The sequence below is a fragment of the Nomascus leucogenys genome, chromosome 13 (assembly GCF_006542625.1).
Source record: "Nomascus leucogenys isolate Asia chromosome 13, Asia_NLE_v1, whole genome shotgun sequence".
Lineage (NCBI taxonomy): Eukaryota > Metazoa > Chordata > Mammalia > Primates > Hylobatidae > Nomascus > Nomascus leucogenys.
The window spans coordinates 52,158,805-52,170,851 of record NC_044393.1 but is presented as its reverse complement, the minus strand read 5'-3'; the positions used below and the strand labels follow the sequence as shown (position 1 = coordinate 52,170,851).

The 12,047-nt window shown below is 44.0% G+C and overlaps 1 protein-coding gene across 4 annotated transcripts in view; it reads left to right on the top strand.

Moving 5' to 3' along the window:
• Positions 1–27: 27 nt before the first annotated feature.
• Positions 28–12,047, top strand: part of FBXL13 (F-box and leucine rich repeat protein 13) — a 271,872-nt gene continuing 259,852 nt past the window's right edge. Inside the window, exon 1 of one of the 4 annotated variants that reach the window (XM_003268181.4) lies at positions 28–165. Coding sequence is in view for 1 of the 4 variants with exons in the window: in XM_030826693.1 (XP_030682553.1) it covers positions 91–165 (75 nt within the window). In the remaining 3 variants the exon portion in view is untranslated. Of the gene's footprint in view, positions 166–292; positions 616–12,047 lie in introns of those variants that run through there. The other 3 variants (XM_003268180.2, XM_030826693.1, XM_003268179.3) reach the window with 3 other exon arrangements.

The following is a 12,047-nucleotide window of genomic DNA, read 5'->3' as shown; positions in this document are numbered from 1 at the left end:
AGCGTTGCCGGGACAACGCCCGCACGCGCCCGGCCCCTAGTCCCAGCGCGGGGAGGGTACTAGCGCAGCTTCTCCGTCAGGCCTCGGGCCATGGCCTCGCTACGCAATGCCAACCCGAGGCTGAAGAACTACTTCAAGGAGAACTACATTCCTCAGGTCTGCGAGGTACTGGACACGCGTGGCGGCGGACACGGACCGACGGTGGGGAGTTAGAAGGGGGAGGAGTCAGGAAAGACTTCCCGGAGGAGGGACTAGGTTTAGGGGTTGGGGAGGAGTGGAGGGAAGGCGGGGCAGAATGCGAGAAAGTGAAGTCAAATTCGGACTTGCAGGCGATCTGGGCTGAAGACGCTGATCAGAGAGAAGACATAGGGTGATGGTGGCTGCACGTGGGGAATGGGTGACATCTCCCAGGGGGAATGAGCACAAGGCCCATATCGGAAACCCCAAACTCAGCTTTTAAGGTTTGGACAAGAAGTGCCTGAGGAGTGGAGGAGTGAGAAAGAAGTGCCAGAGAGCCTGAGGAGGAAAATCAGCAGACTGGCATTATGAAGAATGTTGTCAGAAGTAGGGAGTAGGCACTAGTCACCTAAGATAAGGACCTGGATTCTGCCCAAGGTGAGCCTGAGGTTTCCATGGAGCCGTGAGGGCAGAAAATAGATGGAGGTTAGCTAAGGGGAGAGTGGAAGCTGAGACCTTTGGTCAGTGTAGTCAGGCCTTTGTGAAGATAAGGACCCTCTCCACCAGGAGTGCTTTTAGACAACAGGAAGGACTGCCCTCCTACCCCCATTATAATAGGAGGGAAGGAAGACAGGAAGGGGATAGACATTAGGTTTTGTAGGTTTGGGGGTAGGAAGCTGAGAACGTTTGCCTTTGTTGGCCTCTTTTTTTTCTCTACAAATAGTTGGTGAGATATTTGCCAAGAATGTGCGTGTTTGAGTGGGGATGGGGCTGTTGGTGCAGTAGGAGGTTCGAGCAAAGATACGTTATGTGGAGAATGAGGGAGAGAGATGTCTAGGGAAAGAAAGAGGAGGTCCCACCTGAGGGTAGTAACGCTCGTAGGCGGTTGGGAGGGCAATTTGGTAGAGACCCCCCCCCACCGTCTCCTTTTTGGATGGTAATTGAGAAATATTTATTAAGATGTTAAATACATGTACCCTTTAACCAAGCATTTCCACTTCTAGGGATCTACTTTAGAGAAATACTTGCACATGTGTTCAGAAGGATGTACAAGGATATTCATTATAACTTTGTTTCATAGTAAAAATAGTAAATGACATAGAGTGACTAAGCGAATGAGGCATTATGTAGAATAAAGTATATCTGTACCTACTAAGAAGAAATGCCCTCCAAGACATATTATTATTATCTTCATTATTATTGAGACACGGGGTGTTGGTCTGCCACCCAGGCTAGAGTGTAGTGGCTCCATCCTAGCTCACTGCAGCCTCAAACTCCTGGGCTCAAGTGATCCTCCCACCTCAGCCTCCCAAGTAGCTAGGACTACAGGCATACACCACAGGGCTGGCTGCCAACACATTATTAAGTAAAAAAGAAAAAGTGCAAGTTGCTTAGCAACTGTCCATTCTGCTCTAGCTGTCCATCTGATTTCATATATGTTGCATATGTGTTTATGTACATATATGTGTGTATATCTATCTTTAAGACAATAGTGCATGCATAGAACCTATGCGAAACTGTTAACAGATGTCTTGTGGAATGGTTTTGGGGGAGGAGATGGAGAATTCTAACTTTTTACTCTATCCATAGCTGTATTGTTTTAATTTATTACAGTGAGTTTCGTGTTGTACCTCTATACAATTGTGCTTGAAAATATGTAGGGAGAATGGTACCCATCTTCCCGGTTGTGTGATTTTCTCAAGTAGCAGTCAGTAAATCAGATGTAGGTAAGAGATAACCAAGTTGACTTCGTCTAGGATAGGAATTTGCCAGGCATATATTAATAGAATGGAAAGGCAGTAGGTTAGGGAGCTAAGCTCCTGAGTATCTGAAGTGATGGGCCAAGGACTCTAAGGACTCAGTGGGAAATGAGAAAAGGATATGATACTGATACATGGACGGAAAGTGAAGACTCCTCTAAGAGGTGAGTGAAGAGAAGTAGAGGGAGTAATTAAGCGAGGGAGCTGGAAACATAGGAGGTGGGAATCAGAAAGTGGAATGTTTATATTTACAATTCAGGGTGCAGCCATTCTGAGTGATGACTCAGTCTGTGATATGGCGGTGGAGCAGGTGGCAGAAATGGACTTGAGTTGAGAGTCAGGGTACATCAAGGAAGTGATGGCCTCTTCTCATCTAGACCGCCAGTTACTATAACAGCACAAAACTGCAATGAGGCAGTCCCCAGTTTCCCCTCTGGGTGAAAGCATTCTTTCCTTACCAGCTTGCTACATTGTTCTGCACCCAGAGAGGAGGCCCTTGTATGCATTCTCCATTGTCTAAGATCATGTTCTCCTGGGGAGTCCTTCACTCACCTCTGCTACCACACTAGCAGCAAGTGCAAGGGAGCAATCTTCTGGGCCCCACACACCCACCTTAAACTCATTACCCATTTCTCCTAAGAGAATATCAAGATGAATTCCATTCTGCCTCATATCTATTCTGTCTGTACATTTATTTATCTGACTCAGTTTCCCAGATGGGTTTTATATATATATATATTTTTTGAGATACAGTCTCGTTCTGTTGCCCAGGCTAGAGTGCAGTGGCGCCATCTCAGCTCACTGCAACATCCGCCTCCTGGGTTCAAGCAATTCTCCTGCCTCAGCCTCCCAAGTAGCTGGGACTACAGACACCTGCCACCATGCTCAGCTAATTTTTGTATTTTTAGTCGAGACAGGGTTTCACCATGTTGGTCAGGCTGGTCTCGAACTCCTAACCTCAGATGATCCACCCGCCTCAGCCTCCCAAAGTGCTGAGATTACAGGCATGATCCACCATAGCGTGACCCACCATGTCTGGCAGGTTTTATACTTTTCTAAAACCCAATTTCTGCAAGCTTTGGAATACATAAATAACCTTTCATTAAAATTTTCCCTGTATATTTAACGTCTTCTGAATTTCATCCACCTGTCCTAAATAAAACCTGATTGTCTACCTACAATATCATTTTCCTGCAAATCTCTTGAATAGAGACTGATTTTTTTAAAAAATCAGGCCTGGCTTGGTGGTTCATACCTGTAATCCCAGCACTGTGAGATCCCAAGGCAGGTGGATTGCTTGCCAGGAGTTCAAGACCAGCCTTGGTGACATAGTGAGACCCTGTGTGTACAAAAATTTAAAAAAAAAAAAAACCTAGCTGGTCATAGTGGCTCACACCTGTAGTCTCTGCTACTCATGAGGCTGACACGAGAGGATCACGGAATTTGAGGCTGCAGTGAACTATGATCGCACCACTGAACTCCAGCCTGGGTGATGGAGCAAGACCCTATCTCTAAAAAAATTAAAAAACATTTTAAACAATCCTGCGTGGTTCCCTGGGCTTACTGAATCTGTTGATAGATATTTTTCATCAGTTTTAGAACATTCTTGGTTCTTTTCAAATAGTACTTCTATTCAGTTCTCTCTTTTCCTTTTGGAACTCCAATTGTACATATGTTAGCCTTTTTTTTTTCTTTACCTTGTTCTACATGCCTCTTTTGATCTCTTCTGCTCTTTCCCCATTTTCTTCTTTTTGAGCTCAAGTTTGGATCTTTTTCATTGATGGTTTTCAAGTTTACTAATTTTGTTTTATGCTGTGTCCAGTCTACTCTTAAATACATCAAATGAAATCTTAATTTTAGACATGTTTTTCAGTTCTAGAATGACAATTTGATTTTTAAATAAATTCTGATTATTAGAATTATGCATCTTTTCATTCATTTTTCCTTTTTCTGTTTTCTTCATTTGTTCTCTCCAAATCTGTTGAAATTTGATCCCCAGTGTTGGAGGTGGGGCTCAGTGGGAGGTATTTGAGTCATGTGGGCAGATCCCTCAAGAATGGCTTTGTGCCCTCCCCTGTGATAATGAGTGAGTTCCCCCTCTATTAGTTCACCCAAGAGCTGGTTGTTTAAAAGAGCTTCCCTCTAGCTTTTCTCTTACTGCTTCTCTTGCCGTGTGACATGCTGGCTCCCTTTGCCTTCTGCAGTGAGTAAAAGTTTCCTGAGGCCTTCACCAGAAGCTGAGCAGATGCCGGCACCATGCTTCTTGTACACCCTGCAGAACCCTGAGCCACATACAACTCATTTCTTTATAAATTACCTGGCCTCAGGTATTTATTTATAGCAGTGCAAAATGGATTAACACACATGTTGGTGGTTATTTTAAAATTATTGTTTGTTGCTCATGCCTGTGATTCTAGCACTTTGGGAGGCCGAGGTGGGTGGATCACTTGAGGCCAGGAGTTCGAGACCAGCTGAAACCCTATCTCTACTAAAAATACAAAAATTTGCCAGGTGTGGTGGTGCACGCCTGTAATTCCAGCTATTCGGGAAGCTGAGGCATGAGAATCACTTGAACCCAGGAGGCAGAGGTTGCAGTGAGCTGAGATCACACCACTACACTCCAGCCAGGGTGACAGAGTGAGACTGTGTCTTTAAAGAAAATAAATAAAATAAATACATAAAATGAAATCATTGTTTGTTAACTTGAATATCCAGATCATTTGTGGGTCTGCTTCTATTGCTTATTTTCTTCTGTCGATAAGACATTTTCCTGCCTTCGTACATATCTAGTAATTTCTTATTGTTACTGGACACCGTATGAGAAAAGAACAATAGAAGCTCCAGATGATATACTCTTTCGCCAGCAAAGGTTCGTCCTTTCCTCTGTGTAGAGTACAGAGCTCATGACCTCAGTCCAGGAAGGGACTGATCTGTGTTGAGCTTGGACTGTGGATTTATTTGGGTTCAGTTTACATCTGGTTCATCCCTGTTCCTCAGGCATAGCTCTTCTGGGCTTTTGATTGAGAAGCTAGCCAGTCTCTGTCTCCTCAAACTGAAAGATTGTGAGAGATTTGGTTCTGTTCTTCGGAGGTATTTAAGCTTAGCTCTTTAGTTTCCCTTCTAGGCCCTCAACATACATACATATATATATATGTATATATTCCCCAATTTAAAACTTTTAAAAGTAAACTTTAATATCAAAAATGCAAACTTGGGGAGGGCATAAAAATCACACACAAGGCTGCCACTTCACACTTCGAGGGTTGCACAACGGCTGGGCAAAGGCCCTCCTCACTTCCCAGATAGGGCAGCGGCCAAGCAGAGGCGCTTCTCACTTCCCAGAAGGTGCGGCGGCTGGGCAGAGGCGCTGCTCACTTCCCAGATGGTTGGGCAGCGGAGCAGAGGCGCACCTCTCTTCCCAGACTGTGGGGCGGCCAGGGAGAGGCGCGCCTCACTTCCCAGACAGTGGGGCGGCAGGGCAGAGGGCCTCCTCGCTTCCCAGAGGGGGCGACAGCCAGGCAGAAGTGCTCCTCACTTCCCAGGTGGTGGGGCGGCCAGGCAGAGGCGCTCCTCACTTCCCAGGCGGTGGGGTGGCCGGGCAGAGGTGCTCCTCACGTCCCAACGGTGCAGCGACCGGTCAGAGGCCCTCCTCACTTCCCAGTCGGTGCGGCGGCAGGGCAGAGGGCCTCCTCACTTCCCAGAGGGGGCGACAGCCAGGCAGAGGCGCTCCTCACTTCCCAGACGGTGGGGCGGCTGGGCAGTGGTGCTCCTCACGCCCCAGACGGTGCGGCGACCGGTCAGAGGCCCTCTTCACTTCCCAGACGGTGGGGCGGCTGGGCAGAGGCGCTCCTCACTTCCCAGATGGTGCGGCGGCCGTAGGCCCTCAACTTAAAAATCTGGCAAGTACATTGAAGGTTATGCTGGCTGTATGTTTGAGGCAGGCTTCCTCTTCCTTCCCTGAGATTATGAAAGACTCTCTGCCTTGTAGAAGTTGATGTTCTAGCTCCTCAGCCTCCTGTGTGAACACTCCCAGAACTCACTGCCTTGTGGGAGACAGTGGCCACATTTGGGGCACCTCAAGTTTCTAACCTGTCATGTTAGCCCCGTGCCACCACCATAAGCCTATTGGTTTCTCTTCCCATTTGTAGACTTTCTCTGCCTGGGCCCAGCCCTGTCCTCTTTCCTACCCAGAACTGGCACACGTTCCCAGGGAAAAAAAAAACAGCTGTGCATTGTCAGCTCACTTCAGAAAGTTTTCCTTCCCCTGGAATTCCATGGCTCTCCAATATCTTTTTTAAATGTGATTTTTATAACGTGTCTGTTTTTTTCTAGTTGTTGTAGCAGGGTCATTGGACCATGGTGACTTTTCACATCCTACTCAGATATGAAATCCTATGGAGACTGTCTTGTTTCCCTCCTCAGTTTACCTCAGATCTAGAGATAGGTTAGGTGTTTTCCTTGGCTCCCCATTTCCACTTCCAAACTACATATCTTCCCTCCTTTTTCTAAAGTCTCAGCTTCTTTGTAGTTCATAACATCGGATTTAGCACTCACTCTCTTCATTATGTACCAATCTCTATGTTTTGTTGGTAGCATTAGCATCTGGCTCACCATCTTCCTTTCTCTCTACTCCTGTCATTATTCTTGTGGCCGCAGTATTCACAGGGATGTTCCGTTCACATCCTTGACCTTTCTTCCAGTTATCTTTGCTTTCACCATTCCTCAGTCACGTCCTTCTCTGGTCATACTCTTAACCATTTTATCCTAAATTGCTGTACCATCTCTGAAATATCCATTTCTTGATCCACTTATCTTTGCTTTCACCATTCCTCAGTCATGTCCTTCTCTGGTCATACTCTTAACCATTTTATCCTAAATTGCTGTACCATCTCTGAAATCTCCATTTCTTCATCCACTTATCTCTTAATTTCTTAGCTCACTCACATTGGAGCTTCTACACTAGCACTTCTTCAACTGACTCAAACCACCATTTCATTCAATTATCTTTGAACTATCAAATATTACTCTGATGTCCTCATTTCTCTCTTTACCCATCTTAGATTCCTTGGTTCATGATTATTGTAGATGTCTATTACCTAAATGTCTTTACAACATTTAGTGATTTAAAATAACAGTATTCATTTTATTATTGCCTCTCAAAGTTATGGGAGTTGACAGAATGTTATTGCTTGAGATCTCTCATGTACTTACATGTCAGAGTGGCTGAAGTTAAAATCATCTTGAAGGCTTCCTTACTTACATGCCTGGCAGTTGATGCTGGCTGTTGATGAGGACCTCTCCTGAGACTGACAGCTAGAACATCTATGTGTATGTAACATCTCCATGTGGGCTGAGCTTCCTCACAGCGTGGAGGCTGTGTCCCAAAACAGGTGTCCAAGAGACAGAGCCAAGTAAAATCTCCTTTTATAATCTAGCCCCAGAAGTTACTCAACATCACTTTCACTGTATTCTCTTCATTACCAGTGGATTATTAAGACTAATCCATATTCAAGAGGAGAAGAATTAAACCCCACCTCTTTATGTAAGAAATATCATTTGCAGACATGCTTTTAAAATGCCACCATCATTATGATAACTTTCAAATACGATTATCTCCTTTACCTGTTTCTCCCTCTGTCCTATTGATGTGACAAACACCTATCCCTGGTAAAACTCAAATATCCAGCAGTCCGTGCTTACCCCTGAGCAATTGAACATTATTTAAAGGAAGAACACACAATTAAACTGACTTGTGTCACTTTAAATTCAATCCTCAGTTGTCAAATGGGCTCTCAATATCCATAGTCCTACATTTCCTAGTATTTTCAGTTTCTGACTATTCCTTACACCCACAGTGAAAGAGTAGACGAAAAAAGAAAATCGTTGGGAGGCAAGGCGGGCAGATCACCTGAGGTTGGGAGTTCAAGACCAGCCTGACCAACATGGAGAAAATTCGCTAAAAATACAAAATTAGCTGGGTGTGGTGGCGCATGCTTTTAATCCCAGCTACTCGGGTGGCTGAGGCAGGGGAATCTCTTGAACCCAGGAGGCGAAGGTTGCGGTGAGCTGCGATCATGCCATTGCACTCCAGCCTGGGCAATGAGAGCGAAACTCCATCTCAAAAAAAAAAAATCCTCACAAAATTCTTCCACTGAATATTAAAAAATCAATTGCATTTCAATTCACTAGGACCAAAGTTTTAAATAGTAACTTTTAAAAATTACATTCATAGGCCGGGCACAGTGGCTCACGCCTGTAATCCCAGCACTTCAGGAGGCTGAGGCGGGTGGATCACGAGGTCAGGAGTTTGAGACCATCCTGGCTAACACGGTGAAACCTTGTCTCTACTAAAAATACAAAAAAAAATTAGCCGGGTGTGGTGGCAGGCGCCTGTAGTCCCAGCTGCTCAGGAGGCTGAGGCAGGATAATGGTGTGAACCCGGGAGGCAGAGCTTGCAGTGAGCCGAGATTGTGCCACTGCACTCCAGCCTGGGCAACAGAGTAAGACTCTGTCTCAAAAAAAAAAAAAAATTACATTCATAATAGCCACAAAAAATATAAGGTTTCTTAGGACAAGATGTGAAAGACCTGTTTGGAGGAATTTGTAAAATTTTATTGAAAGACGTTTAAGGTGACCTAAAGAAATGAAGTGCTCTGCCGTGTTTATGAATGGGAAAATAACAACACGTAATGTCTTCCCAGAAAATGTATAAATTCAGTGAAATTTTAGTTAAAGTCTAAAATTTTTTCCCCGTAAAACTAGACAGCTGATTATAATACTGCAGAAACATTGAGGAGGAGAAAAGTAGCCCTTGACACCTAGAAGCTGGACTGGTGTCATGATCTAGACCTTGGCATTGCTTTGGGCTAGCATGGTATTCAGCCTTGTCAGTGCTGGAGGGACCCTGGAGGGAGATGGGGCTTCACTTCCTGGTTCCTGTGTGCTTCCTCACTTCTTGTTCACATGACACAGCTTCCAGGAGCACGTGTATGGTGCACCCAGTGGTGCCCACTCTTCAGCAAGTTTTGCTCACCAGCCTCAGCCCATTGGCACCCCAGCAGGGGGCATCTGCTCACTAGTGTGAGCTGGTGGGGTCCTGTTCACCAAGCCTTGGCCCATCATGGCTGAGAACTATCTCTGTCTCAGGGCAACCTAATGGACTTCCCCACTACACCTTAGCCACACTCCACATTCTCTGAATCTCAGCCTTGGGGAGGTGGCTGCCCTCCTTCCAAGGTTATTTCATCTTTGGGTACTCTGTCTGAGCCACAGGGTGTCCTTTAGTGTTCTCTTTTGCTCTCTCTTTGTAGTTACTCTCTTTTTACTAGTTAGTAATTCTTTTAATTGCATTGTTTATTATAATGTATTTATGAGATAGAATAAATGTTCTTTATTCAAAACACAGGTGTGATTTCTGTCTCTTGACTGGACTCTGAGTGATACAGGAGGACTAACTGGAGAGGGACATGAGAACTTTCCAGAGAGTTGGAAAGAAACCACACCTGGGGTGTGGGTATTTTCATTATCAAAATTATACCAATAAGATTTATGCATTTGAAATAATATAAATTTTACCTTAAATTATAATTGAGAATAGGTAGAAATGGGTAGATATATAGATGATTCAAAAATCACAGAATAATTATTGTTGAAACTGGGTGATAGGTACATGAGTGTTCCCTATACTACTGTTTATACATGTTTGAAATTTAAAAATCTAAAATGAAAGATAGTTATGGCTAGGCGTTTTTTTTTTTTTCAGAATGTATGTAGCTAGTGATGGATGGAATGACAGCTTTGATTTGGCTGTGTAGTCATTTTCTGTTTGTTTGGTGTATCAATTATCTATTGCCATGTGACATACAACCAGTTAAAGCACTTGGTGGCTTACAACAACAGTAATCACTTAGTTTGCTTAAAAATTTGAAATTTTGGCAAGGTTTTGCAGGGGGTGGAAGATCCACTTTTAAGATGATACCTTCTTTTGCATGCCTAGCAAGTTGGTGCTGGCTGTTGGCTGGGAGTTTAGCCAGATCTGTGAACCAGTAGGCTTGGTTCCTCTTCATCTGGACCTGCCCATGGGCTGCTTAGACTTCCTCACAGTATGGTAGCTGATTTCTAAGACCAAACCTCCCCAGAGAGAACCAGGTAGAAGTTATACCATTATTTATGATCAAGGTTTGGAAGTCAACATTATTTTCACTTAGATTCAAGGGGAGGGAACATGGAACCCATTTCATGATGGGAGGTATAACAAAGGCACATTGCAAAAAGAGCATGGAGGATGGGAGATACTGTCATGGCCATTGTGGAAAATATAATCTGCCATACTTGGCTTGTTCATATAAGGGGAGTCAGATCAAGTTGGATCTCAAAGCAGTCTCTAAAAAGATATAGATCACAACAGCATCACTCAGTAAGTGGATCTCAACCCTTCTGTAATTACCCCCTTTTCTTCTTCCTTTCGCATGTTCTCCAGGAGCAGATGTCTACTGGGCATTTACAAGTTGCCTACATAGCATCCACTTCCCTCTTCCTAATATTTCCTACATTCTTATTCTATACGCTGTCTCTTCCCTCACCTAGCCCATTTACTTCAAGAAAACTGTCTATCCCCATCTCTGGGGTTGGACCCCAACTGGCTTGCAAGAACCGGTGCATTCAGTTTCCCTGGCCATAATGTTTGTGACCATAGGGAGGCAGAAGGCATAGGGTCATGGGGGACGGCAATATGTAATCCAAGCTGATTTAGATCAGGATGCTGGTTGGATATACCCTCTCTGGATGCTGATGGGGAAGCACTTAATCCTGGGAACATTGGCAATTACCTGTGTGGCCACGAGGAGAGATAATTTTAGCATGAAGTGGATTCCACAAAAGGCCAATTGGGGAAATGGAAAGAAACCAGGCCCTAGTGACACCAGTAAGCCCCTGGACACTGTATTAAACCCACATTGAAGCTTCATCTACCTTTGAATTTCTCGTAGGAGCTAATAAAGTACATATTAAGTTGAATTTGTTACTTGAAACCTAAAGTATCTGAAGCAAGATGAGGGGATTATTTCTTATTTGTAAGAATTTCCTAGGCCCCACGTGATGGCTCATGACTGTAATTCCAGCACTTTGGCAGTGCGAGGCAGGAGGATTGCTTGAGGCCAGGAGTTTGAAACTAGCCTGGGCAACATAGTGAGAGACTGTCTTTACAGAAAAAAGAAAAATTGCCTGGGTTTGATTCTAGGCTTCACCAATGGTTAACTGGGTGACTGAGAAAATTTCCAAATCTCTCTGCTTCAGTTTTCTTTATAGTAAGATTCCGGATGGATGTGATAGAGGGCTTTATTTTCTAGAGTGGGAGGAAGAGCCATTGTGAAAGAGAAAAGTAGGAAAAGAAAATAGCAAACTGTGTCCTCAGGCAGATCAATTTAAGTAAAGAATACAGTAATCCCTCAGTATCCATGGGGGATTGGTTCCAAGACCTTCCTTGGAGACTGACGTTCGAGAATGCTCAAATTCCTGATAAAAAGCGGCATAGCATTTGTATATAACCTATACACATCCTCTTCTATACTTTAAATCATCTTTAGATTACTTATATCTAATACAATGTAAATGCTATGTAAGTAGATGGCATACTATTTCATTTAGGGAATAATGACAAGAAGAAACATTCTGTATGTGTTTAGTGCAGATGAAACTTTTTTTCAAATATTTTTGATCTGTGGTTGATTGAATCTATGGATGCAGGACCCATGGATATAGAAGGCCAACCTGCGTAGGAAAGGTGAGGATCTGAAAGTAGACTCCTTTATACTATTCTTGCCCATGTAATTTTTCAAAAGTTTTTGTGGGCTCTTGGAGATTCACACGCCCAGCTTAAAGACTGCTGGATTCTATGTTCAATTCAAGTTAAACAAGTAACTTAATTTTTTGAACAGATAAGGCTCTTGACACCAGCCAGTCTTTTTTATTGGGGAACAGCAAGAGTGGTCAGCTGAGGGGGGTACTCTAGGACATTCTATCAGCAAATATTTGCTGGGTCTCTACCACGTGCTAGTTGAAAACACCTCAATGGCTTCAACCACTTGGAGCTTTGACTCTGAGGCTGTCTCT